At 55.7% G+C, this 27,626-nt stretch overlaps 1 protein-coding gene and 1 long non-coding RNA gene across 2 annotated transcripts; both read right to left on the bottom strand.

Moving 5' to 3' along the window:
* Nucleotides 1-2,085: 2,085 nt before the first annotated feature.
* Nucleotides 2,086-27,626, bottom strand: RND2 (Rho family GTPase 2). Its single transcript, XM_067541415.1, has 5 exons — nt 27,383-27,626; nt 26,947-27,034; nt 9,503-9,612; nt 4,586-4,720; nt 2,086-3,694 (listed from the first exon to the last, which is right to left on the bottom strand). Exons 1-5 carry the CDS (start codon nt 27,479-27,481, stop codon nt 3,446-3,448), a joined length of 681 nt encoding a protein of 226 aa, XP_067397516.1. The 5' UTR covers nt 27,482-27,626; the 3' UTR covers nt 2,086-3,445.
* LOC137148531 (uncharacterized) lies at nt 19,652-21,647 on the bottom strand. The gene is made up of 2 exons (XR_010918530.1): nt 21,529-21,647; nt 19,652-20,882 (listed from the first exon to the last, which is right to left on the bottom strand). It is a non-coding gene; the product is annotated as an uncharacterized lncRNA (long non-coding RNA).

The raw sequence follows: 27,626 nt of genomic DNA, 5'->3' as shown, positions 1-27,626 counted from the left end.
CAGCTAAACGCCCCATCCCGCTCTACAGAGGGTAAATGGGCACCAAGTACAGAGTGACGGAGGCGAGCTGTGGAGGGCCAGCTGCCTGCCATGCTGTCAGAAGGCCTGGCAGCGCCTCCCCTCTCCAGCATTTCTTACGGAAACAGCCGTGTGAAAGGTGTAATTAGTGCCCTGCCTGCTCCTGCCCCCCAGCCCCTCTGCTGACTCACAGAGGTCAGCCCTTACCCGGCCTCCTCCTTGTGATCTCCACAGCTCTGTTTGGCAGCTGTGACTAGCCCACATCTCCATGCTTTCAATGTGCTGGGCGAACCCTTAATGAATGTCAATTTGACTTGCGTTCTGGGGCTGCTGCCCCTGCCCTCTGACCCCCGCTGCCGCAGAATTGCAGAGGGCTGGCCGTCAAAGCTGACAGCCTGGTCATTCATCACCCACACAGATGGCCTCGGCGGCGCTGCCTGGCGCGTTCGCTGCTCTCTCTCTCATGGTGGAGCAGGCCACGGAGGAGGGTGGCTTTGTGCAGGGATGAATGTTACTGGCTTACTGAGAAAAACTCATTAAGAAAACAAGTTCAGGGAAAAGTCTGTGTGACCTTCTGGACTCTCGAGCCAGGTGAAAGGTCAGGCGGGGCTGTCAGTGCGGGTTAGATTCACCCCGATGGCTGCGTGTGCTGAGCCAGCCCACAGCTCTTGGGAAGAAACCAACACACCCTCCTGGCCTCCCGTTCAGCTGCAGTAGCTGGCTGCTTCACCTGGCCTCGACAGAGCTTTTCCCTAGGGCCTGCAATTGCCGCCTGCAGGGAACGTTTCCTCTCAGGGGGGCCAAGACCTACACGGGGCCTAGTCCCCATCATTATTATTTATTGGTCTCACTGCACCAGGTCGGAGCCCATCTGGGGCCAGGACCATGCAGAGCAAGGCGCGGCACAAACACAGAACGTGTGGGCGAGTCTCGGCGTGGGCGAATGCACCATGGGGCTGGGCCTCGCATTGGCATTTGTCATGAACTCGTGAATAGTCATAAATGATGACAGGTCAAATGAACGAACTCATTAGTGGCGGACCATGTCGGGGCCAGCAAGGGTGGCGGCCCTGCGGAGGATGTCACCTGATGCTAGCGTGGGACATGAGTGGCAGCAAGGTGGGGGGACAGTGCAGCGCCGCTGGGAAGAATAAGCCTGAGTTCCTGTTGTTGCTCCACGCAGATAACACGGGTAAACAGCCTACTGCACCGGGGGAGGTGAGGCTCGGTGGAGCTGGCTGCACATAACCCAGCACTAGACCGACCTGGCAAAGATCTGAGTGCAGAGTCCTACTGTGAGCAGAGATTCCATCGCTCCCCTTCAGCTCCCAGATCACGCAGTAGGTGGGTGGCTGGGTGGCAGTGTGGGCAGAGCATATATAGCACCTTGGAGGAGGGGCACAGCACCTGGCAGGATTGTGCTCCTATATAGGTGGCACTGGGGGTCTGCCAGAGTGATGTGGGGCTGGAGCACGCAGCTGGGGGCGAGAGCGGCTGCAGGTCAGAGGGGCTGGTGCGGCTGCACCCCTTGCACAGGGGAGCTGGGGTTCATTGCTCCTCTTCAGCCTCGCTGCAAATGAAAGGTGGGGGGCAGGGGTGGGAGTGAAACAGGGAGAGTGCTGCTAGAGCAGCTGGAGACACAGTAAATCTCCCCACCTTGTCTGAGCAGGGCTCCACTGGCCACACGCTGGGGAGCCCTGCCCTGGGCAGGCAAAGCACAGCCCTCCCCAAGCACGTCCAAGTGGCCACACGTTTTGTGCCCCTTTGCACGGGGCTAGTGTCATCGGCCCCTAGACTTTATCCAATCCCAACTACGCAGGTATTGTTTGTCACCTTTTTTCATGCCAGTACGTGAGTTGCTCCAGCCCCTTAACCAGCCTCCTTGCCTTGCTTGAAACCTTTAGCCTGGCTGGGGCATGGCTGTGCCAGTCACTGCACGCAGGAGACACGAGTTGTTTCCAAGAGCGATACAGCCAAGAGTGGTGCAGCCCACACGGGCCTGCATCGCCTTGTGGTTCCTGAACAGCTCCAGCCCTGACCCGTCTGCACATGCTGCAAACAAAGCGCATGGTTTGAGACTGGCCCTCGCCAAGTATCTAGCATCCCACATGACTGCCTGCAGCCCCTCACTTGTGCAGGCCCAGCTGTGAGAGACCAGGCCTGAGATGATGAACACCTTTTGCGGGGTGGAGGCCCCGTTCGGCTGCACTCATTAAAAATAAACAGAGCCAAGCACTTTCTGATCCCAATGACATTGTTTATTGGATTCCTGCAGCCCATCAGCACAGATGGGCCTGGGCAATGAGGGTGGTGTTTTTCCTTCAATAAAGTGTCTGTGTGACATCACGTCAGCGTTCAGATTGTAGTCAAAGGCGTTAGCGGACAACGTTAGAAGCAATGAGAAGTGCAGTAGCAGGCTGTTCACAGGGGGGTAACAAGGTAGGCGGCTCCATCCTTCCCACTGTCCTAGTGGAGATGGGGGGGACACATATATGTTTTTGTTTATTCAAACCCAACAAAACACAGGCACCATGCAACACCATCTGCAGCTGGGAATGGCTGGAGAACAGGATTTGGATAGTTAGTGTGGATTGCTTCGTCAGCAGCTGCATGCTTCAAGGAGGCAGCTGCCCGTGGCGGGGAGCAATAGTTACTCACCCGGCTCTCGGCCCCTTTACACATTCTCCCGAACAGCACCTGCTTGCTAAAGGGAACCACAATGCACAGGGTGCCTCTGCTGGGACTGACCTCTCCTCTGGAGCCACATCTGCCCCACCTTTATATCACCACTGCTTAAACAGAGTTTGGATGTAATTAAAATGTCTCGGAAGGGGAAATTATCTCTGGCCTCTGCTGGAGGCTGCCTTGCCCAGCATCCCATTGGGTTGCAGGCCGCCAGGGAGCCTTCCCCCAGTCTCAGCTCACTGACAAGGATCTCCTACTTCCGATGGTGACCCTGCCTTCCAGTGAGCGACACTGACTCACCTGCTGCTTTTGTTCCTAAAAGGTTATTGGGATGTTATTTCTTCCTCCCAGGACACTCTGTCACTGCCCACCCCAGCCACCTTTCTAGACCCCCAGCCTGTCCCCGTGCACTCTGTGTGTGTAGTTAGAGCCGCACATACACAGGAGGACATAACCATGTGTACAGGAGAATCACACACACACACACACACACACACACACACACACTTTCTAGCACCTGAATATTCCTCTGTGGTGCGGTCCCTTCACCCCAAGCAGTCAGCCAGCAACAACCAATCCAGTCTCCAGGGTGGGGGGTGACATGCACCCTGGTTTCTCAGACCTAGAGACTAAAAGAAAAGCCTTGGAAAGGCAGGCAGGGTCCCCCAGCCAGCGCTGTCCCTTGTCTAGGCCAGTTACCGTACAAAATAAACAGCACACACACATTATTTACAGCCCTTTTTCACATGATGGAGCAGCTCTTGGCTCGGTCTTTTCTGATCTCTGTGTCATTCAACAAGTCCGTCCTGCTGGGCATCTGAGATGCCCGCTTCAGTCCCCGCTTGGAGTTGCTGCGCTTCAGATTCTTGTGCATCCTGTTCACTGAAGCCAGTGTGGTTACGTGGAAGACGTCCCGCACGCTGTTCTCAGAGACCTTGGAGGAGCATTCCACATAGGCCACCGCCCCCATCTGCCGCGCCAGCGTGCTGCCCTAGGAAGCAGAGAAGGGAGAGGGCAGAGGAGAAGGGAGAGCAGTGTTTAAATGTCAGCAGTCATGGAGCAGCCTTTCCCATGGCACAACCTCGGTCTGAGCTGGCAGCGGAGGGCAGGACGTGCAGCTCAGCGGGGAGCTGCTCCCACACGCTGTTTATTCATCACCTCCTCTAACAAAAGTGAGAGCCCTGCTGTGAACAGGCCTCCTGAGAGGACAGCACTGCCAGGTGCCAAGAGCGCCGATAGCCCAGCTGTGGGCAGAACTGGACTGGGAAAGGGAGGCAGGCCCGGTCTCAGACGTTCTTTCCCTTGACTCTTGCTTGGCTTCCGAGGCGTGAGAGGACTGGGGTGCTTATCCTCCCCCGCTGCGGCGTTCGTTCAGCGGTTCTCAGAATTCAGCATCTTTCCTCTCTCCCCCGCTTGTCCTGGTGCAAGGTCTAGAGTTACCAGCCACTGGCTGCCCATGCAGATTCCTACCTAGGAGACCCTTCTCTAGATGCCTTCTGTGAGCACGACTCCTGCATGCTCTGGGGGAACATGCCATGCCCAGGGAGCCCCCCTCCCGCCTTGGAGCAGCCCCATCCCTGGCTGCCTTTACCGCCCTGTAGTAGGTGAGATTGTATCGTTTATAGGTGCGTCTTCATCGCCTTCTAGGAAAGTAATTTTAGCTGGTAGGTGCTAACGAGAAACTGACGCCTGTGTGCAGAGTGACAGCTCCGGGGAAGAGCCTCACGCTGCACTAAGAATATGCCCGACTCCCTCAGAGGGCAGAGAGGGACAGGAGAGAGCCTGCACACAGGGTCCCTCGCTGCTGGTCCCAGCACAATGGCCAGGAGCAGGGCTCAGGGCACACCCATCGCCCCCAGAGAAGAACGTGCCAGAAGCCCACCTGCTCGTGTGTGACAGGGATGAGGCGCTGCTTGGAGAGCTCCCGCAGGGTGTTCAGATCTGTCCGCATGTCCAGCTTGCAGCCAACCAGCACGATCTTTGCATTGGGGCAGAACTCCTGGGTCTCCCCTTGCCACTGCAGGAGACAGCAACGGGTTAAATGGCAGCTCCCCCCGAGAGGGGCTAAATCTCTCCCCACCGCCACCTTCATCCTGGCAGCAAGACAGCTGCCCAGCCTGCAACGGGAACAGCCGGGCCAGCAAGGGGCATTTGCAGAATCCTAGCCCTTTGGCCCGGCCCCCTTCCAGCCAGCAGGGGGGCTAACAGAAGCACCTCGGGAAAGCCAGCAAGGGCAACCATGATAGTACTTTGTATCAGACACATCTTCCAGCTCCACTCCCGTCCCAGAGCCAGGGATAGAACCCAGGAGTCCTGGCTCCCAGCCCCCCACTATAATCCACTATAACCCACTCCCGTCCCAGAGCCAAGGACAGAACCCAGGAGTCCTGGCTCCCAGGCCCTGCTCACCACCCAGTCACCATAACCCCGAATCCGTGCTGTGCGGCTGCAGTCTCTCTTAGAACCCACCTGGCACACTCAGCCCAGAATGGAGCTATTCAGACAGCCTCTGGAATTGGCCCGCGACAACCAGTCCCACGTTTTGTCTCTTTTTAAATGACAAGAAGCGAACTGTTCTCTCGGCCCCACCTGCTCCGCCATCGCTCTCCGCGCCGTGTCTCGGACCAATACCAACAGGCTGCCTCTCAGGGAATGGGGCTGGGCTCCCAGGAAGGGGAGAGACCTTGGCCTCCTCCAGGCAGCCTGCCAGCCCTGGGGCCATGCCACCCGCAGCCCAGTGGACAGAGGGATTCAGCAACCCCAGCCCTCAGGGGCGGTTAGTGCCACTAGCCCCGCACAGCCCCTGCGCCCAGGAGAGAACAAGGATCCGCAGTCGTGGCTGGTCCCTGAGCAGCTGGGCGGGAAGGGAAAGTATTTGCATGCCCTTCCTCGGGCCCCTGTGTGCCCAAGCCTGAGCCCCAGATGGTCAGGGATCAAAGAGAGCTGGGGTGAGTCAGTCCCACCTGCCCTGGGAAAGGCCAGGTGCGATGGCGTGTGGGGAGACAGTTACATGAGCAACGGGCTAACGGGCGCTTGTCCAAACGCGGCCGGCCGCAGGGCGGCATTAACAGCCCTTGTTAGCAACGGGCCCCACCTCGCTCTGCCAGTGCTAACCAGCCAGGAAGGGCAATCCCGAGATCTCTGGTGCAAGGAAGGGGACTGGTGTCAAAGAGGGCTGGGGTCCATGCGACACGGGGTTGGGAAAGGGGCATGCAACACCACAGCTGGGACACACCCCAGGGAACTTTGCCATATCCCATTATGAGCTCCTGGCCAGCACCCATGCTGGGCGCGGCTGAGCGCAGGGAGGCCAGGATGGGAAACACAGGGCCAGCCCGCTGTTGCCCTTTTGAATCCAACTGGGAGACTCTAATGGGATGAGGCTGGCTTCGAGGCCAAGCTGCAAAGCCCTTTTCCAGGCTGAGGTCACAGCTGCTGGAAGGGTGACGAGCTCATCGCTACTGACTGCCGCGGGCCGGGATCATCGGAGGGTCGCCTGAACAGGGAGCTTTCAACTCACTTGTTCCACATGTGCCTTGCAGACCTGCTAAACCTATGCGTCCACCCCCACTGTGGGCTTCCAGGAGACTTCTGCTGGGCTTAACTGGGAAAAGTAATGACCACCCAGCCTGGGGCACAGATCTGGCACTTCAGAGGGGGCCCAGCTGAGCCTTTTGAACAACTATTTCCAAGCTGGCCACTGTCAGCAGGGAGCGATTTGCAGTTGGGAGTCCCTTTCAGAACACAGCCCTGGCCAGTGGAGTCAGGAACTGGGAGCACTGGAAGGAACAGGCTAGGGCCTCAAACGCCCATTTCCTCTGCACTAAATTGCATCTTCTGAAGCTCCAGGATGCAGCAGAAAATAAAACCATCCCCTGTGAACTCTCCCCCCAAAGCAGATGTGAAGAGGTCTCAGCTGCTGCAATCTGGAGTCAGCACCCCGGCCACCCCTCAATGCTGGAAGGTGCAGGCAGAGGGTGAGCAGAAATTCCCATCGTCATCGCCGGTCAGCCACACTTCACTCACAACTAGCAATATCCTACAAGAGTAGCTGGGGGTAAAATACTCCAGGCAATCAAAAAACCAGCTGGTGCCCCTGGTCGGCTGAAATCCTACATGGTCAGAGCAGCTCCGGTTTCATTCTGCAAATGTCGGCAGAGCAGCTTAGCATTTCCACGGCACCAGCAACTGATTGCACAGCTCACAGGAGATTTCAAGGTCTCTGACATCACTGCCGGGTGCCCCGACTCAGAGGCTTCTGAGGCCAATGGCAGGTGCCTAAGATCCCGTTGTAGCTTGCATGCAAACATGGTCAGTCACCCAGGGGATAGAGCTCCCGGAGACGGGGCAGCCTCTAACTAGGCTCCACACCACTGCAGCCCTGCAAGAACACAGCCCCTGCACTGCAGAGAGGTCGTGACTCTGCGCTGTAACCACGTGGACATTAATGCAGCTTCCCCAGCATGAGGCAGACGCTGGAGAGGGGCACAATGGGCCGGGAGCTGGCCACAGGTGCCAAGGCCTGTCAGGGTGAAGGTGTCACCCCATGACAGCCAGGTCTGTATAAACTAGAAAGCGGTTTCTTTGGATTCTCCTTCCCTGCAGTGTGACGTGCTGTTTATCTAAACTAAGGTTCCGAGACTCAAACGCGCTTTGGATTTTGCATCCCAGGCTCAGACGGGCAGTGACAATAAAGCTTCCTCTGCTGAATTAGCATCTTGGCCCAGGGCTGGGATAGGCAGCTTTATTCTCCTTACTCACTCGATATCAAAGGCTAAACTCTATTTCCACTTCACGGCGTCTTAGGAATTCTCCTCACCTGTGAGGGCTGCAAAAGCTGTGCCAAAGGAAACAAGGCATCTACTCAGCATACTTCAGAAATCCTGGTGATTTAGGGTTTATTTTAACTGCCATATCAAAAGACATTGCCGAATAGTATCTGAGGCATCTGGGAAGGCTGCGCAAGGAAGAACTTGCATTTAACAGCGCAACTTCTTGTATAAGGAGTGTCTGCAGAGAAACTCCAGATCAAGACCGTTGTTAGTGGGTTTCTTGCTCATTAAGGTAGAAGTGATTTGCTGACATTATTATTCTGCAGAATCTTTCACTGACTGGGCAATGAGTCTCCTTCCAGTCCACATGCAGCCTGCTGCCCTCTGAACAATGAGAGTCAAATCCAGGGAGCCACTCTGGATGCAAATGCAGCCCTGACAGGGTTGTGAAAGAGTCTTTGTCCCCTCAGCCAGGATATCACAGTCCCAGCCCCACTCCCAGGGTTCCCGATCAGCAGGGACAGCTGAACAAGCGGCATTTGCTTCAGCTCAGCCGCTGGCAAAACTCTGGAGGGTCAGCAGGCCAGACACCACAATGTGACTTATTCAGAGCCTGCACCAGGCCAGTAACGGGGCAGCAATAGCCATCTCAGATTTCTGTAGGGCCTTTCATTCCCCGGGACCCAAAGTGCTTTACAGAGCCATTATTAGCCACGGTGCCCTCGGGTGGGCAGAGCGGCTAGTGAAGTGCGCATAGCAATGCTGCCCAGCTACTGGAAACTGCAGGAGGAATTTCAGGCGACGGAATGTAATTGCCCATCCTGGAGTTTGGCCAGGATGCAGGGGTAGCAGGAAGTGCTGTCAGGGTCACAGATGTGGGTTTGCAGCTCACCAGAAAGGAGGCTGCTCCAGGCTGAACGATGCCCATAAGCAGCATTCGGGTCATGGGGTTCAGTACTAACGCAAAGGACAGAGCTTCCCTGCAGTGCAGTGGGTTCTCCCTACACGGTCAGCAGCTTGTTATCCCTGCGTAGCTCTACGAGCAGACGTCCTCCCACCAGCCACACAGAACGGCTTTGGTGGAAGGTGCTAACCTGCAGCTAGACAAACCTTTGGCTGCTGGTGGAGGAGCCTGACTGGTCAGCTCAGATTTATGCTGCCAATGGCCAGTGGCAGGCAGCATCCAGGTGCCCACGCACTAACCGTGGCCCTCTGCTTTCCTATCACTCTCTTGCCACTTCATCTTATTCCCAGACAGGTCTGAGAGTGCGCGGCACAGCTGGTTATTTCCGTTGTCAGTCTGGGGGGAGTTGACCAGCGTGGTGCACATGCTGAACCGAGGCGAACAGGGCCAGCTAATGAACTCTCCAGTCACAAGCAGATGAGCCCCGGGCGCCACTTCTCAGCTCTGCTGTGAGCACCTTCACGGCAGGCCAGCTGCTGGGCATGCTAACCTGGGCTTGGAGAGGCACAGCGCTTTCCAGGGTCTTCGTAAAAACCAGACCCATACTGCCGACCCGTCCCACGCCTGCACCCACGCACGGACGCACCCGCCCTTCTCCAGCCCTCCAGGAGCTGCGCTGCTCGGACAGGCTGCTTGCAGAGTGAAGCCTCTTCCCCCGAGGCTCCGGCCACGCAAAGGGGGTTTGTGAGAGAGCAGTTGCTGTCCAGTGTAGGGATGAGAAAAGCTGCCCCTCACCTGGCTCAGGGCCGGGGACTGGCCCCTCCATAAGGGCTCGGGTATCAGGAAACTCACTCCAGGGAGAGCTGGTCCTTTCCCAGGCAGCGTGAGCCCCCTGTGGGGGCCCCAGGTGAGTGAGTGAACACAGGTTGTCTGGCCCCCCCACTCCGGACACCGTCCCTGCGAGCAGAGAGCCTGAACTGCGTGTTAGACGATGGCCAGGGCACATTCCTGGCCTGTAGCCCTGACCCCGGGTACAAATTCCCAGAGAGGCAGCAAGCCCAGGGCGTGGCACCCTGGGCTGCAGCAGTGATTGCGACAACGACCGAACGCGCCGGACACTGACCTTCTTGAGCACGCTGTCCAGGGTCTCTGGGCGGCTGATGTCAAAGCAGATGAGCACGGCGTCCGAGTCGGGGTAGGCCAAGGGCCGGACATTGTCATAATACGCGGAGCCTGCAGCAGAGAGAGGGAGGCGAGCCACGAATGGGGAGATGCTCTGCACCCAGGGATTGCTCTGGACAAGAGCCAGGCTGCTGATTATTCCTGGCGTCTGGCGAGGTCAGGTGAGGCAGGTGGGCCTGTCAGCTCTGCCAGGCGCCAGTGCTTTCCTTCCAGTAAAAGCTGGGGGTGCCATCGCTACAAAACTGCCTTGGTTTGAAACAAACAGCACTGCTCCAGCCGCCAGCCCCCGCCCAGCCGCAGGGCCCAAGTTCCACATCCCAAGCAGGGTCAGGGCGGAGTCACCTCTGGAACGGGGCTAAGTGGAGCTGGGACAGTGCATTCCAGGGGGACTCACGCCGGACAGTCCTGAGCCAAACCAGAAGCCTGCCTCGGCTGCTGAGATGCAGGAGGGGCAGGCTGGGGGGCAGGGAGAGCCCATTGCCAACATACAGCCAGTGCACCATTTAAACCCCATCTAGGCTCTGGATGGAGGGTTGCATTTCACCCTCTGTGACTTCCTTTGCTCCCCTGGCTGCTCTCTACACGCTTGGTTTGCACCCTCCCTGGCAGGGCCTGGTCTCCCCTGAGGAAAGGCAGGAGGGTGTTAACGAAAGGGGAAGATGTGACACCCATTCAGCACAAACTTGAAATGCTGAGTACAAAATGAATCCAGGAGCCAAAGGCCATGAAGAGAAAAAATTCTGAGCACCAAAGCCAGGAGCCTGCGTAGCAAGAGGAGGAGTAAGTTCAGTCTGTTTGGTGTTGCTGAAACCTGGCGGGATGAGTCTCCCACCTGGGACGTTAACATCACCGGCTCTAAACCATGAGGACGGACGGGGCAAGAGGAAGGGGAGAGGAATGGCTCCAGACCAAGAACAACAGCATCTGTGTCCAAGTCACTGAGAAGGCAGGAGCCAGGGACCTGGAATGTGGAGCAGCGTCCTGAGCTCTAACGCACAAGCTGGGCAGGAGGGTGTGTCTGCTACAGACCTTCACACCACGGCAGGGCACGAAGGGCTGGCTCCTTACACACCTATCTGGGACGTCTAGGGGGAAAATGCTGTGTGGTCATGGGGGGCTTCACTCTGCAGGAGAGATGCTGGAGGTCTCGTGCTGCCAGGACTGAGCCCCCCTTGGAATTCCTAAATATGATGGATGACCATTTCCTAGCTCAGAAAGGTGGCATCCAACACGGGGCAGTTCGTCCGGAGGAAGGAGTCACAGCACCAACATGAATGGCAGCTTAGGCGCAGGTGATTATGAGGCTCACATTTATAACATGCAGATGGAACAGGGTCCAGACCAGGTACAGCGCTGCCTGACCAGGGCCAGTCTGATAAAGCCGAAAACAATTATAAGCCAGACAAGCTGGGGGGAAGAATTTTATTCACAAAATGCGAGTGAGAACTAGAAATCGTTAGCTGTTCTACGAACACTTCACTGCAGCCCAAAAAGCCACAATGGAGGAAGGCTTCCTGCCTGCGGGCTGCATCTCACAGCCGTAGCATAAATTCTGGAGACCTGAGCTGCCTCCTTGCTAGTGAAACTCCCAGCTGTTCCTCAGACCCAGCTTTCTTTGCATGATCATTCATCTCCAGACCCCACGGTCAGGCAGCATTCTGCCCGCTCTGCCCCTCCACAGCCGCTGGGAGAGCCCACCAGCCCCAGAGAGAATCCACCACCTGAACCTGGGCTCTGCAGAATAACCAGGCAGTTGCCATACAGCTACTGCAGCACTAATGGAGCAAGGTGATGCACCTACATTAGCTGGTTCAGCTGTGTGGGTTCACACCTAGCTACGGCCTGTGCTCATTTTCACTGCTCCACTGGCTAGAGTGAGGTGGCAATAATGCATTTCCACACCTCTTCTCTCTGAGCGGAGGGAGGCAGGGCTTGTGCAGACTGCAAGAATTTAAGACGGGGGGAAAAAAGAAATTGCCCTTTGCTCTGGACGTGGTGGAGCAAAGTCAGCCAGATTCCCGTTTTTGATACATAAAAGATTGCCAGCATTTGGAGAACAGGCCATAAATTAGAGGGGCTACGATTCTGCAGGACTTCTTCTTGCATTGCTCCCCACCCACCCACCAAATGCAAATTTCAGACAGGAAGCTCATCGTCCTAGAATGGTTGTGTTTGAAGTGCATTCTGGGGGTGATTGGGAATGCCTCAGTAAACAGTAATGGAGCAAAACACTGGTTACAGGTTTAGATTTGGCTTCACAATGGCTGAAACATCCGGGCGGGCCGAGAAGCAGCTGTTTAGTTATGAGGAGGGGAAGCAGAGACACCAGAGTCCTTGTTGAATTCACTAGTCTTTTTTCCTCTTTCACCAAAAGAATCCCCCCAGCCCAAGGGTGCGGGAACAGGATGCGCTTCCTGTCGGCAGCCCCTTGGCCAGCACTTTCCCACTCCGAGGGAGGGAGTCCGAGCACCCAGCCCTGCTGTCAGATGGCCCCTTTACAGAACTCAGGCCTGATGAATTATGGATGATGACAGTTTACATTTCCGGAAGGGCAAGAATCTGCCATACGCGCGTGCTCAAGGAGAACAGGCAATTCTTGGTGGGAATTTCTGCCCGTGAGAACCCAGCTCTCTTCCCCCGTCACTGGCTACGCGATGGCTCTGCAATGTGGGACGGGACGCAGGCCTGCCGGGATAGCCCCACGTGGGGCATTATGCGCACAGCGCCAAGCAGGAGCTTTGCAGACAAGAGGACGAGGTCCTGCCCCAGACATCCCTCTCCTCGGTGGCAAGAGGGGGAAATAAAGCCCCCGGGGCAGGGTTTCCTCATCTATTCAGACAGGCGGAGCATGGGAATCTATTAATTCCCTGTTCAGCCCTGGAGAGGGAGACCATTCTGCTTCCCCACCCACGCGGTCAGCGCCCAGGCACGACAGGCAGCCCCCCCAGCACCATCATGGCTCAACGGGCGTTAGGGGAATCCTGAAGGAACGTGTGCGCTACCACAGCCCGGCAGAGCCTCCTACGCTCACACAGACCAGGACACATTGACGCCACCCAGCCAAGGGCCAGGCCAGACCCCTCAAAGCAGCCTCACAGGTGCTGTGCATGGCTGCAGCTGCTCCATGGGGGAGCCCTGGATGCGGAGACCTTGGTACTGAAACCTAGTGGAGCAGGGCTGAGCTCCCCTAGGCAGCCGCTTGCCAGGCCCCTCTCCCAAAGCCAGTTCTGCAGCTTGAACTCTGGCACAGCCAGGGCAGCGACAGAGGCGGGCTCTGCACTCTGGGCCCTCCCCGCAGCTGACAGATGTGGGACCCAGTACAGATCTTTGCACACGCCGAAAGGAGCTTGGACAGAGTCTGTATCTAGCCTTGGTCCCCCTGCTTGCACAGGACTGCTCCCTCGCCCCAGGCAGGAGTGCCCTGTGCCACTCGGGTACGAATGGCCCCCCGCCACCCAGCCTCTCACACCCACGCTCTCAGGTTTCTAATAAAGGTTCCCTCTTCCAGTCTGGGCAGCTTCCCCTTTTGGGGAGATTTTGGCTCCTCTGAGCACAAGACATTGCTACAGCAAAGTGTAACATAGCAACGTGCCTTTTCCTGCAGCATGTCGTGGCCCTGGGGGGCTGCCGAGCAGGGGCGGCAGGGCCAGGCTGCTGCGTGATGGAGCACGGCTCTTTACTTAGCCTGTGCAATGCAAATGCCACCAGCAGCGTCACTCCCTCAGCACATTTCAGCAGCTGCTCTGGCCTGGGTAAGCAGGGCACGCGCACTGCTCAGGAACTGCAAGCGCAGCGGGGGCCTCGTGCTGATGGTGTGGGGGCAAGAGCCTTATTTCCTTAACAAGATCAAAATGGCCTTCCTGCTCCCTGCAGAGCTGCACCCGACTCAGGAGCCTGGAAAAGGCAGAGAAGCAGAGCTTGGCGTCGCACTGAGACAGCCACCGGCCAGCTTTCCAGAGTCCGCTGCAGCCAGGGACAGCAAGCAAGGCTTGGCAGCAGACTCTTCTGTCTTGCCGCGCAGCCCCACAGCGAGAGGGGTTCAGAGGCAGATGTGAGGAGGGGCTTGGCTTCAGATTTACCTCAGACCCTGATTTTCCAGGGAAACGAGTCTCAGATTCCCCTGGGGCTAGTTCATCATTTCTGCAGCCAACACTACTTCTGGGGGTTTAGCAATGGAAGTTCAAGGCCCGCGTTTCCCCAACACTAGCTCTGGCTTTTGTTATCTCACTGGACAGTCTACGCCTTCCACAGATTCCAGCAAGACACCCCGGAGACCTGCGGCTTAGCACGTTCAAACACGCACACAGGCGCATGTGTCTGTGAAGCCACCCTGCCACTTCCGCCTCAGACTGCACTCCCATTTGGACCCAGGTCTGCATGAAGTAAGATCAATGTGCGTCTGTCCAGAGAGAAACTAGACGGAGTCAGCCAAAGTCACAGTCAAAAATAAAACAAAGCGCCTGAAATTCAGAGGCGGATTCAGCAGAGACAGGCTCCTGTCCCTTGCCAGCTAGCAGCCCCAGTACAAAGCCGGGTGTTCTCCTGTGTGGGGCGTGGGACTGAACTGTGTTGCCTTTACACCGAAGCAGCGTTTGTCTCCGCCTGTTGCTGATCAGCTGTTCGGTGTGATAGTGAGACCCCCCAGCACAGGGACTTTCTATCCAACCACTGCACGTGCCAACCTGGGACGGGGACAGCGAATATGGACACAGAGCCGCAACCTGCTGTGCAGGAGGCTCCCACAATCCCCCCCGCCCCAGCTCCAGTTTGCACAGCAGAGAAAGCTGCCGAGGGGCCGGAATTTTTGAGCATCACACTCTGCCCAGACGATTCGCCGTAAACTCTTCCCACAAAATCCACAGATGCTTCAGTGCATCCTGCTTCTGGGCATCCCAGCCAAGCGTGTCCTTAATAGAGCTACGGCAGCAACTTCAGCCAGTGCTGCAGGACGAGCCCTGGCGTGCCCATCGCAGTGATAGCAGGACAGAGCAGATTTCAGAGGCTGCTGAGATGCCCTCCCTGTGCTAGAAGAATCCCACTTCGCAGGCACCTGATTGACAAGCCCCTAGCGAAGCACCCTCAGCATCAGCTTTGTGCAGGGAGGAAGGAGCGGCTGATGCACGTATGCTGCTTCTCTTGTCCAGTGCTCACAGAGGGCACTGGATCCGTGCCAAGGGCTCCCAGCATTTCTGAGCCAGTCTCAGCATGGCAGCAGGCGATCGCATGCTCCCTTTCAACTCCAGGCTCAGATCACACACAGGTGAGGCCAGGTGGCCATAGCTGTAAATAACAACATGCAGCTCTCCAGCACCTCACAAACACATAACTAGGCTGACACAAGCAGGGGGGACAAAGTTAGGCCTGCAACTCCTCCTCCCCCAGACTTGCGTCTGTTATCACCCTGGTTTGCCAGATGCAGGTGATGGGAGATGCTGGGGCTCCGTGTCCAAGGGCCCAGCTACACGTGGTACGCTGGCTTAACTAAAGATGTGATGATGCACCAACTGAAACAGACGCCATGGGGTATGCGACACTACAGCCGCACACACTCAGACCGAGGAAGGTGCAGCTGGAGGCTTGGATTTGAGAGATGGCACCTATATCTCAGGCGCTCCAGGATCTATAGATCAGGAGCTTGTGATTGGTTGGAAAGTATTTGTGCCGGAGACAATAATGAACGTGGGTCCAGACTGTTATATTAGAGTCTCACTGGAAGCATGAACCGGGAGGACCTAGAGAACTTCCTGCTGTCCCCCCCCTACATTAGCTACACGAGCAACTCCAGCTGTGTCCGAGGACACGGGGTGATGGCAGGAGGAACTCTGCTGGTCAGGGCAGACTGGGGCCTGACACTCCATTCTGCAGAGTGTCATTCAGAGCCGTTAGGATGGACAGATCCCAGCCATCTGGCCTTCTCCTGACCCCGCCAAGAAATACGGGAGGCTGGAAATAGTTGCTGCACTTGCTGAAGAGTGAAGAGGTATCCCACTCTCCCTCCTGCCAGGCCCTGTCACGCGCACCCAGCTGGGTCTCGCTCCCAGAACAAGAGAGGATGATTCTCACCTGCCCTGGATACAGATCCCACAGCCAAAGCAAGTGTCCAGGCTGCATCTATTACAAGGAGAAGGATTCAGAAGCACATGGGAGGGGTTGTGAGACAAGGGTAACGATGGGGAGCATGGATCCCTGCTCTCTCCCCAGCCCCTGTGGCAGTGCCAGTGACCTGAGGGCCGTTCCAGCCACACCAAAAGGGTGCTGTGGTCAAATAAGCCGGTTGCTGCAAGGCATACACTTCGTTCTGCAGCCAAGCACAAGTGTGAAGTTTGTTGGAGTTGTTTCCAGCCTCATAACCGTGCCCTGCATGAAGTTACTGGGGAGCAGCCCCATGACCTGGGCATGCCAGCTTCTCTGCCAGTACGGCAAGAGCAGGCCCCTGGCGCCTGGAATGAGAGGACAGCAGAAGTCCCTGCAGCCAGCACCACGTGATGCATTCTGGAATCTTGCTCCCAGAGCCACGCCTGCTGCAGGAGGCACCGAACCTTCGACCTGCCCACAGGATTTTCCTGGGCATTTTCTTTACAGTCACTAGCACCCATGGTCAGGAGGGATGTTTCCACAGCAGGGTTAGGGCAGATTCTGGCCCCCACTGAAAGCCCCGGTGGCATAAAGGGAAGAACAGCCCCTTGGGAAATGTCTGGCTAACTCAGGCACCCCGAGCGGAAGGGAAGGGCTGTTTCCAGGGCGCTCCAGCAATTCTGGGCTGGGCCTCTAGGGTTGCTCTAAATTACGCTGAGGGCTTTGCCAGTCTGTAAAGCTACCTAGAACCCGGGCAACAGAGTGACGGGTTCAAGCTACTTTCCCCCTTGGGCCACACCTGCTGAGAGGATCTGGCCTTTTACAGTCTTTAGTTCAGTTGCCCTTTGGGGGTGGATACGCCGCTGCTTGGCCATTAGCTGAACAGAGGAGTCGTTTTCCAGCTGCAGATGCCCAGGAGTGACTCTGACACACACCCCTGCCGGCAAACCTTCCCCAGGCCGACTGGGAAATCCTCGCTCTGCATTTGGGGGATGAGGACCAGGGCGAGAACAAAGTTCGGCTGCAGGAACAAGGAGTGCATTCAATCACCAGAGGCTCCCCACGCCAGCCGTTTTCAGATGCCAAGTGCGACAGTCCTGGAGTTAATATTGCATGAAGTGCCGGCTAAATGCAATTGCTTGCATGATTAGTCACTTCTCCTTCAGGCCAGGTGATGACAGGGGGTTAATAAGAACAGGATATTTGAGTTTATATTGCACCTTTCCCAGCTTGCTTTACAAAGGATGGCGGATGGCTGAGGGCGAGTCCCAGCTGGCACTGGGGTTCTGATTTGCCTTCCGCTTTTTGAGCCTTGAGGGTGCACCGGGGTCGTGTTTGGAAGCTCTCTCCACAGCCGCCAGGGCTAGAAACTGACTTTTTCTTTAAGAATAAAAGTTGGAGGGTCAGATCTTCCAGTCCTTAATCAGGTAAAACATCCATTGCTGCCAGCGCCGCCACTCACAGACGTTAACGCGGGCTCAATAACGAAACACTTAACACAGATCAGGACAATAATCGTCCACATTACCGACTCTGGTGCAATTTCTGTCCTTTGTTCTGGGATTGGCCTGAATGCAGCTGAAACCCCCTCTCCCACTCCTGCCTCACAGGCTCATCTAAGACTTCCAACTCCTTAATGTAATCACCAGCCTTTAATCCGCTGCCTCTGTTTGTAAACAATGTAGGGACTCCTTGCCCCAGGACTGGAGCAACAAACTCACCTTCCACACTCGACTCAGGCTGCTCTGCAGGTAAGAGCTCTGCCTGGGGCTAGGCTGTGGGCCTCCATCAGACCTCCTGTATGAAACTCAAGTCCCCAGAATAGCGCCTGCTGACCGTAAATGAAAGGACAGAAGTGGCAGCCTTCCCAGCAGTCACTGGTAAATAAAGGCCAGGCCAGTCCCCGTGGTGAGCTAGGAAATGTCCGGCTGATTTGCTAAGAACCGTCGCCATTTTCTCTGTAGATGCACTGAGGGCCAGGCTGCTCCGTGACGCCTGCCGGCAGCTACAGAGGGTCAGCGGAACACCAGCAGAGTGCAGGGAAAAGCAGCCCACCCTTCAAGAGCCGGTTAAGGTCACCCCAGTCCCTTTGTCCCTCCCAGTACAGAGTGTGGGGAGGTCTGAGGGTTTTTGCAGATTCTTCTCTAAACTGCATTTGTCTGTAAAAGGCCCAGCTGGCATTTACAGGAAGCGAGGCCCACAGTGATCCGTTCACGGCGACGTGAGTGCAGCTCACGCCGACAGCTGCAGCAATCCATGCACCGTATTGACGGCAGACTCATTCCCCCAGAGCCTGTACTCCCAGGACTGGCCTGAGCACAAAACACTCAGCTACCTGTGATTCCAACCATCGGGACTTGGATCTTCCTTTGCCCCACTCGCTTTGGAAATCCTTCTGATGTATCTTCCCGTCTTGCAAGAACCCTCCGGAATACACCAGCTCCCACGCTGCGCGTTCTGCCGGAAAGGCCATGCACTCAGAGCCACGTGAATAGCAGTTTGTGCCCTCACGAACCCAAGACACCTCAGGACATTTTTAACAGGGACACTGCAGACTCCATTTAACAAAAGCTTCACAGAGAAAATCTGTGATTGATCTAGTACAAACTCTGCAGATGTGTGGGAAGGCAGGGTCCCTGCCCAAAAGATATTACAATCTATAAGCTTCAGAGTAGAGGTAGCATTTAAAGAGAACAGGCTTGATGTCTCTGGGATACAGCCGAGCAGACTATTTAAATGCTTCACCTCTTTATAGTTAGAACCGCTGGGCAATACAAAAAGAAGGCCAAGAAAAGAACTACTGCAGCTTTTCATACAGCCGTAGCTGTCAAATCAGGGAGATGATCGAGCGTTCATCGGCTCAGAGATCAGCTTCCTTCTCCCGATCTGAAACGAGCCCCATTTCCCCTGAATAAAAGTCAGAGGAATTTCTTGTCAATTGATCCACAGGCGGCAGCGATATTCCAGAGTAGACTTCGGAGTGCCCTCCTGACCCCAACTCAGCTGGGCAGGCAGGGAGGTCAAGGATCCATGCCCCCACCCTAGCTGAACACTGCCGGCCCGCTGACACAAGAACCATGTTTCAAGTTACATTCGCATTCGAGTCAGGAATCCTGACAAGTGGCAGAGGCGGGAAGCAAAGGGCCCTGCTAACTGGGATCACGTGACAGCTGGGCCACCAGGAAGCCCAAAGCATGCACCAGAATCCAAAGCAGGGATGTCAGCAGCACAAGTGTCAACAATTATTATTCAAGATAAAGGTCACTGGCACCAAAAGAAAAATGGACCAAGTGAAACAAGGTCAAACTGAAGCAAGGATACTCCACCCTCCACTCGGGTCCCCGTCTGCCGCTGGAGGTGGTTCCGCATCTGCAGACAAAATGCAATGCTTGGAATAATAACCAAACGGTAATAATACCTGGGTCTTATCTAGCACATTTCACCCACTGATAACAAGTCCTGGTGCGGGTGGAAATGATTTATTTAGTGCTACTTACAAGGAGGAGGAAGACGCCTATCTGCTACCCTGGGCACCTTGACGTTATTAAAAGCAACAATGCAACAAAAAGGAAACCAGCTGTAGCCGACCCCCTCCTAAAAATGCCATCCAACACAACACAACACAGCCAGACAGGCAGGACTGTCCCAAAATCCACCTGCGCAAGCATTTCTCACGGCATCTTGAAGCTCCTTCATGAATGGCATTTACCACAGGGAGCCAGGACACCTTGGGACTTCAGCAGGAATTTAGCCCAAGAACAGCACGATTTGCTCTGTAGAAGTTAGAGCTTAACCAGATCAGTTCAGCCACCTTTAGACCAGTCCTCTGGGGACCTAGGGGCGGTGACTCCCCAATGTTCTTAGCGGAGATTTGTGTCTGGAAGGACATTGCGGCTGCTCCTGTTACCCTAAGCCCTGAAGCCTGTGAACAGGGCAGAGAAACTGCTCCACCAGGAAGAATAAGCAATCATCTGGAAAGTGCACGACTAAAAGAACAGCTAATCAACTCAGACAATTAACCTCTGCTCCTAATTCTTGCTCTGCACACAGAGAAAGTCAATGAGTAAATTAGGAACCGGCCCAGCTGGTGTGTTTCTGAATGGACATGACCAGGATGAAGGGTGTTTCTGGGCCTCTCGCCAGCCTTGTTACTGACCAGTTGTCCCGCACAGGAAGTCCAGCTTGCCATATTTACTGGCAGAGAAATCTCCCAATTGAGGCCAGGGTCAGGGAGCATGCCAAATTGAGCTCCCGTCAGCGCGCTCACCGTGGACTTGTCAGCGCACAGACAGAGCGAGCAGCGTCCGTTCACACGCACACGCTTGCTGCGGGGCTGAAAACATCCAACAAGCCCATGGCAGAGCTGCCACACAGGAGGTGGTTCGAGAAGGTCAGTACAAAACCCATGACTGGCAGCTGGAGGGAAGCTTTGCTGCAGATCAGACTGAGACCAGCCCCTCTCCCTTCTTTGTGAGCACTGGGACTGGGCCTGGGGCCGTCTCCAGACCTGCAGCCAACTCCACTTTGCACACTTGGTTTAGGGAAGCCAGGACCAGAGCCATCAGCGACAGCCCCATGCCCAGCACTTGGGAAGCCTGCTGCAGCCTGTGCCGTTTGCTCTGCAGCGTTTCAATGGAGCAGGCAGGTCTCTAACCCAGATGGCAGACAGGAAAGGAAGTCAGAGGAAGCAGCTTCAAATGCTCAGAGTGTGGCCCGGCCGCGGAAGGGACAGAGACTGGCTCCCTGGGCCAGTGAGAACGGGTCCCCTGGAGGGAACATGCCGGCCTTGGTCTCTGTATCTGGCTCACGACGCCCAGGCAGCCAGTTCTCAGTGACTGGCACTGGCTCCAGCACACCCTGCTCATCTAGTTTCTCCAGCCAGGTGCTGGAAGTCGCGCTGGCGGCAGCTGATGAAGTAGGCGAATGAGAAAAGTCTCAGCACGTGACACGTCCGGAAGCCAGGGACTGAGACGCTGCCAGCACGTTCTAGACTCTCCCTGTTGCCTCCTCATCCAGTCACTGGATTACAGAAGGGAACGAAGTGGCACGTGCATAGCAGGGTGCAGGCTCCGTGCCTCGGGGTGTCAAGGGAAGTGTCCCTGGGGGCCGAGCTGGTGCAATTCTCTCCCACCAAGCTGAGCTGCTCCTGCTTCAAGTTCCATGTGTGCAAGTGGCCAAGGGGGCTTCTCCCTGAGCTCACAAACGTGTGCAGTTTCACTGAGAGGAGAACTTTGTCTCTGCAGAGCCTGGCAGGAAAGGAATACTGCGTCCTCATCACTCCTGAATGGGGCAGGGGTCCCCGCATGCAATGCACTTTGGCTCATTCTGAGTGAGCGTCACCGTGCGTGATGCCTCCCTCCCCCTCCTAAATCAGCACTACGCCATTTCGCCACAGCTCCCGCCCCAGGGACCAGCTGACGTTTATTAGCATTTCTGGAGGGGACACGAGGTGGGATTCTTGGTATCATTTTGGCTGCCCCCGTCCCTTTGCTAGCACGAAGATTAGCTACCACATGGCCAGGGCTCGGAGGGGACTCCACTGCTCCAGGGGCTTTCTGCAATTTTCTGTTTGTCTCCTGCCGTGATAGGAAACTTCCACACACCCTTTCCAGTTATTTGTATTTAGGTGTATAGTGACTCCAGTCACAGGCAGGGCCCTGTTCAGCTGGGCACTGCAGACGTGCCGAGGAAGAGACAGGCTCTGCCCCAAAGAGCTTACAGTCAAAATAGAAGAGACAAAGAGCTGAGAAAGGGAAGGGTTATTCTCCCCCTAGGCCAGAAGGGGGAATGTGGTCCAGAGAGAGCCAGTGACTGGCCCAAGGTCCGACAGGGAGTGTGCGTCACAGCAGGGAAATGAACCCAGCGCGGCTAGAAAGCAGCGCAGCACCTTACCACAAGCCTCTCATACCAGACCGGGTCACGTGTTCACTAATGCTTCTCCAGCACCTTCCACCAGACAATCTCAACCTGCTTCACTTGGCCTGCAGGAAGGTGAGCTGCCAGCCCGCCTGTGAGATGGAGAAGGAAACAGTACTGCAGAGAGCCACGCCCTGCCCTGCCACGTGGAAACAGGTGCCAGAACCGCCCTGCTTGGCAGGAAACCTCCACTGTTGTGCCACGTGGCATTACCCGAAACCCCAGCGCACCCTCGCTTCACTGCTGTAAGGAGCTGCTCCAATCCCACGTGCACCCCTCCTGCTAAATGGCCCCCGTGCCGTCGCTGCGCAGGGAAATCAGACTCTGCTTGCATCTTCCCAAGCACACAGTAAATCTACATCCAGCATAAGCATTTCTGGATTTTCTGCTGCGACTCCTTAAACTGCTGCCCGACTGGCTTGTGACCTGCCTGGGACTGTGACGCAGAGGCGCATATTTTTAGGCTTAGCTACTTCTTTGTTCCGCAGCAGGACACAAGTATGTTGCTGGGGTGCATTAGAGGAGTTATTCTGGGCTGAAAGGGCAACTCCACATTTCTCTTCTCTCAGAGTGCGAGTGGCGTTGAACGCTTCCCAGGCCAGCACTTGGACTTTCCCTTGGACTAAAAGAGCCAGCAGTGGTGATCCTGCAGGCACTGGCACTGGGAATTTAGGACTGAGAAAGCTCCAAGAATCCCTGGAGTTAGCGAGGTCACCATTAAACCCCAGCCCTATTCATCCCCTTAATCTCATCAACATTCCTCAATAGCTCTCACTGAAGAGGGATTTGTTATCAGAAACTGTGAGTTCCCACACTGCAGACCACACCAAAGCAGCCAGGCTGCTGAATGCAAGGAGGGAACGGGGGCGGAGGAAGAATTCCTGATTCACTGTGTTATTCTTGTCCTGAAACTGAAAGCACAGCCACAACACAATGCAACACACCGCACCACAACGCAATCCCTCCCTGGAGCAGCTCCACTGCTGCAAGCAGCAGCACAGCCTAGACACCGGCACTGCTTAAAACGCCTGAGCCCTGTGACGAGCTGGTCTACAGGATCAGGTGGTGAAGACACCAGCGTCCTCGCTACACTACATCTCCCTCCAAAGGGGGATACATTCTGGGTCCCATTCTTTTCAGCATAGACACTGCTGCCTCACTGCCCTTCGGAGGCTGAATCTGTGCCAACGCAAAGCAGAGTCAGGCCAGGATCCACGCCAGTTACAGCCGTTGGCGTAGCTACCCCAGCATAGACAGGCAGCACGCGATTTGCACCAGCAAGGATAAGCCACCTCAGTGCAAATTGTGGCTGTGCCTCAGTGGTGTACCAAGGGTCTCCGGCGCCCGGGAGCCAAGCCTGCATTTTTGCCTCCAGGCCTCAAAACCTCCCCTCCCCTCCTCTTTGTAAAAAGAAAATCCAAGTCCACAGTCTCGTTTGGAATTAATTGGATTGCTCATCACTGCCATCCACCCTCCGGAAACGTTTCACTAACTCGATTTACCTGTTCCCTTCCCATCTGCTACTGTCAGGAGCTGGATTTGCCACTTAGCAAGAGAGGCAAATTCCACCTGATCTGCTGACGTTAGCCAGCCTGCTCCACATATCACCTGGCTCCATTAGCCCCGGGCAAGCTGCTCCCAGAAGCTGGAGACAACATCCCAGTTTATAACACAACCATCAGCTGGCTTCCTGTACAGCCAGACAAGCGGTGACTGCATTTAGCTCCCAAAAAGGCTGTTTTCTAATGGCTGGACATGGGCTCGCCCCCGCAGTCCGAAACGTTTTCACAGGTCCCTAAGTGCAAGGGACAAAAATCGATCGGCAGCGCCCCAGCACAGGTGTCTCCAAATCCCAGGAGGGTGGCAGAGCAGTGCCTCAGTTTCCTGTCCAGCAGCTGGTGAGTGAGAAAAATATAAACCATATAGACAGAGCAAGAGGAGAAAAGGAGGCGCTCCTCAGCAGCACCCTCCCCCTCCTGCCAAGGATGGAATTTAGCTGAACAATGCTCCCTGCCTGGGTAGCCAGTTCAAAGGGGCGGCAGGTAGCCCACAGTCTAGGGAAGGACCATCCTACTGAGTTCCACGCTGCATGAGTGGGGCACTTAACAGCTCCAGACCCCATCAGCTCAGCTGATTCACTTCGCTGTTGTCTGAAACTTATTTTACCAAAAGCTTCTGTTTACAGGCGTCTCCAAAGGGAAGTGGAAATTCAACAGCAGCTCACAGTCTGCAGCTAAAAATATCAGTTTGATTACTGGGGAAAATGGGTATGTGCTGCTTTGCAGGACCTTTTATTGAAGAACTAGCTTGTGTATTTCAAATTAAAGCTGCAAAGGGAGGGAATTTCTCTGGGAAGCTATCTAGTGACCCCTATCTGCAATAACCCATTAAAAAAGAGTTTACATGTTTCACAAGGAGAAGGAGTGAGAAAGAATCCAAGTCCCTTTACAGCAAAGAGGAAAGGAAGCTAAATGCTAGCCAAAACTCACTTCTTTGGTTGAAAAGAAAAAAAGGGGTGGAACGGAGTGCATTGCAGAATGCAGTGCAGGTGAGCAGCACGTTTACTGAGCTCTGACACCATTGCATCATGTCGTTTTCTTTTAACATTTGCAAGATCAAAGCAAATGTTCTGGAAAATTCCTAAAAAACACAAAGTGCGTCAAACTCACTGCCACACACTTGAAAGCTGACGTTTTTCATTCTGAAATGCAGACGCCCACTGTGGAGCCATTAAGTCTCTAACAATCCTATCCCATCCCTGAGCTGCTGGGGCCAGGACTCCAGGTTCTACAGTTCAGAAACTCCCCCAGGCAAATCCCAGGCAATTATTCTGGATAACAAAACACAACATGCACACACAAAAAGCCACGATAATGACAGGATTTTCTGCTCCCACCTCATTCCCCAGCAAGCCAGGGTCCGATTCACCGCCCTGCTACGCTGGTGTAGCCCATGGAGTACCCAGCCATGAACAGGCCCTAAATATTTAGCAGTGCAACTGACTATTGCTGAACTTTTGTTACGGGGTGTTTGGAAGGACTGTATACAGACAGACCAGTTCAGTAACCTCCACCATCCAATAACTTTCCAGCTCTGAACCGTCGCTTTGTGTAGTCAGCCTCCACTGTTCCTGCCTCTAGATAACCACGGAGAGCTGACGCCTGGTAGGAATGAAGACCTTTCCACATCACCGTTCCAGCCAATGCCTCCAAAAGCTGCCCTGCCACCAGCTCACTGCAGTTATTGCTCCAGCAAAGGAAAAGACCCTCTTTCTCTCTCAAAACAGAGGAAGCTTTCAGCAGCACATCCTTCTCCCAGGCCAGGAAGCCCCCAGTGAGGACTCCACAGCTGCATCTTACACAGCAGAGCTAGAGCTGCTACCGCGGGTAAGGATTAGCTATAAGGTAAGGGTCAGAATTTAAGAGCAAGGGGATTCTTAGTTCAGGTTTCAAATGCTTGCAGTTGGACATGGAATGTAATCTCGCTTCTCATCCTGAATCCAACAATCCTGGACCGGAAACAATAAACAAGAGCCTTGATTAACCTTCCCGGCAGGTCTCTAGCACTAATGTCCAGACACAGCCCGACTCGCGGCTGTGCAAGCCTAGCACTAGGAGTCCAAAGAGGGTCTCAGCAGTAAATGTAAAGGGGCACATGACATTTTTTGCTAAATGCCAACATTTTATCAGCAATGCTACAAATAAACCACTTGCGTCTGACGCCCGTTTCCCAGGGCTCTCTGTGTTTAGGAGGGCTGTATTTATGGCTTCCTGCAGCATTTCAGCAGAGGACAGACAAAAACAAACAAAAACACAAAACCATTTGTCACAGGGAAGAGAGTAATGAGAGAAAGGAACCTTCCTGCAGCACATTCCTCACCAAGGTGAGGTCTCCAGGCTTGAGAGCTGGTTTCCCCCCCCCCCTTTCCTTGCTACCCCCACCTTGCACCTACGAACTGGTTTATTATCACTCACTTGTATTCATCATATGGTCAAAACAGGTAAGACACTGAACACGATATAGCAACTGAATGTAGTGCATGTGCAGCAGCACTTCTAGGAGACTGTATTAGTGCAAGCGAAAAATCTCTGTTTTCATTACGGCTAAGAGGAAGTTATACTACGGGGTTACTGTACAGTTAGTGTTGGGCCAGACGTGGGGACAAGTGGGCACGTGTGAGGGTACAGTGGACTGCAGTGCTGTGCACAGAAGACACTGAAACTACCTCAGTATCAAAATGCAGCTAGTGAAATTTCTAAAGCAGAGATGCAAGTTCCAAGGAACAAGCAGTCATTAGCTGAAACCAATCTTCATGAGTGCACACAGCAAGTGGAGTAGGTCCACAGTCGCACACGTGTGTGTAACTACAACAGACTGATTAGGGTGCACACACCACTGAGGGAGAAGATTGATTTAGCCTGGGGCAAGGGGGTATGAGAACTGTGAGGCACAACAAGGAAATCAACAAGGAAAATCTAGGTTAACTATCAGGAATGGCTCCCAGAGGAGGCGCTCTTGCTGCCTATGGAACAATCTCCCAAGGGAAATGGTAAAAGCCCAGGCCCGGGAGACATTTCAAACTAGACTAAATAAAACAGCACAAGTTTGCAGAAAAATCCTGCCCGTGGAGGCAGCTGTGGACGGTGTTGTTTCAGCTCAAGGGGTTTGGTGACGTCGGGTGGGGGATGGCAGTAGACCCTCTGCAGTAACTGTAGGGTGTGATCCTGCATTGGCCCTGAGGGGTAAAGGGGAGAAAGGACCCAGGAGACCTTCCCTGTCTGTAATTTCGGTGAGAACAAAACTGTTCTGTGTTCAAAGGTCCAACTTCCACAGGTCTTAGAAGAGCCCTGGCAAAGCGACTTGTAGGGAAACTGAAAAAACCGACCCTGGCTTCCCCCAATAACCCTGGGTCACTCTGTCCCCTCCTACAGCCTGGGGGGAGAGGGGGGCGGGTTGTCACTAATTCCACTGTATTACTTTAAAAGATCTCACCTGTCTGGGCAAGGGGCAGCACCACGGTTCCCTGCATGCGAGATCTGAGCCTGGGCCCGGTGTGTGCCCCACACAGGGCAGATCTGCAGGCGGCTGGGATCCACCATCCCAGCACAGAACTGCTGGAAGCTGCCTCCTCCCCTGGGAGCAGCTGTGGAGCCTGGCTAGGGACCAGGACAGGGTCTGGGTGGGGCTGCGGGGAGGATGGGGCTCGGCAAACCTGGGTGGGGAGCAATGGGGGATGGGACAGGGCAGGAAGGGAAGTGGAGAGTCGGGGACCTGAGATTTGGAGGGGGTGAGGGAAGGGGTGTCCTGACCACTCCAGCCGGGATGCAGCAGGCCAGGACAGGCCAGGACAGCTCCCTCCCGAAATGCCCGGCCCGGCCCGGCCCGGCCCCTCACCTGAGGTGTCCCACATGTTGAGCTCGATGCGCTGCTTGTCGATCTCGAAGCTCGCCGTGTAGTTCTCGAACACGGTGGGGACATAGTTCTGGGGGGGGACGGGACAAGCCCGGGTCAGCAGCGCCCGCGCCGGGAGGGGAGCGGAGCCTGCGCCGCCGGCACCCGGAGCTGACCGCGCATCGTGACCGTCCCTGGCAGACCCCCGGTCCCGCCCGCCGGCCGCACCCCCAGCCCGGACCTCCAGCCCCCGGCCGCACCCCAACCCCCTCCGATCTCTGGGGCACCCCAGATCCCGGCCGCATCCCGCTCAGCCCAGCCGCCCCCCGCCCCCTCCGATCTCTGGGGCGCCCCCCGCCCAGCCGCCCCCTCCGATCTCTGGGGCGCCCCGTCCCGCGTCCCCACAGCCCGGCCCGGCCCGGCGCGGCGCGGCGCGCACCGCGGGGTAGCTGTCCTTGGCGAAGACGTGCAGCAGCGCCGTCTTGCCGCACTGCGCGTCCCCCACCACCACGATCTTGCAGCGGGCCAGGCTCTCCATGCTGCCGCTACGCGCCCCGCATCGCCCCGCGCCGCCCGGCTCAGCGCTGGGACCCGCGGCCGGCGGCCGGGCCGCTTTAGCCGGGACCAGCCCACCCGGTGGCCGCGCCCACCGCTCCCCGGCCACCAACCAGGCGCCGAGCCGC

The sequence above is a fragment of the Emydura macquarii genome, unplaced genomic scaffold, assembly GCF_026122565.2.
Source record: "Emydura macquarii macquarii isolate MOO-44397 ecotype Brisbane River unplaced genomic scaffold, CSIRO-AGI_Emac_v2 contig_629, whole genome shotgun sequence".
Taxonomy (NCBI): Eukaryota; Metazoa; Chordata; order Testudines; family Chelidae; genus Emydura; species Emydura macquarii.
This window is presented reverse-complemented; position numbering and strand designations above follow the sequence as displayed.

Coding starts and splice junctions, on each gene's coding strand:
- RND2 (XM_067541415.1), bottom strand. CDS start 27,481: ATGGAGAGCCTGGCCCGCTGCAAGATCGTGGTGGTGGGGGACGCGCAG. Junction 27,035..27,382: donor CCAAGGACAGCTACCCCGCG/GTGCGCGCCGCG, acceptor GTCCCCCCCCAG/AACTATGTCCCCACCGTGTT. Junction 3,695..4,585: donor TCCCTGTCACACACGAGCAG/GTGGGCTTCTGG, acceptor TCTGCTTCCTAG/GGCAGCACGCTGGCGCGGCA.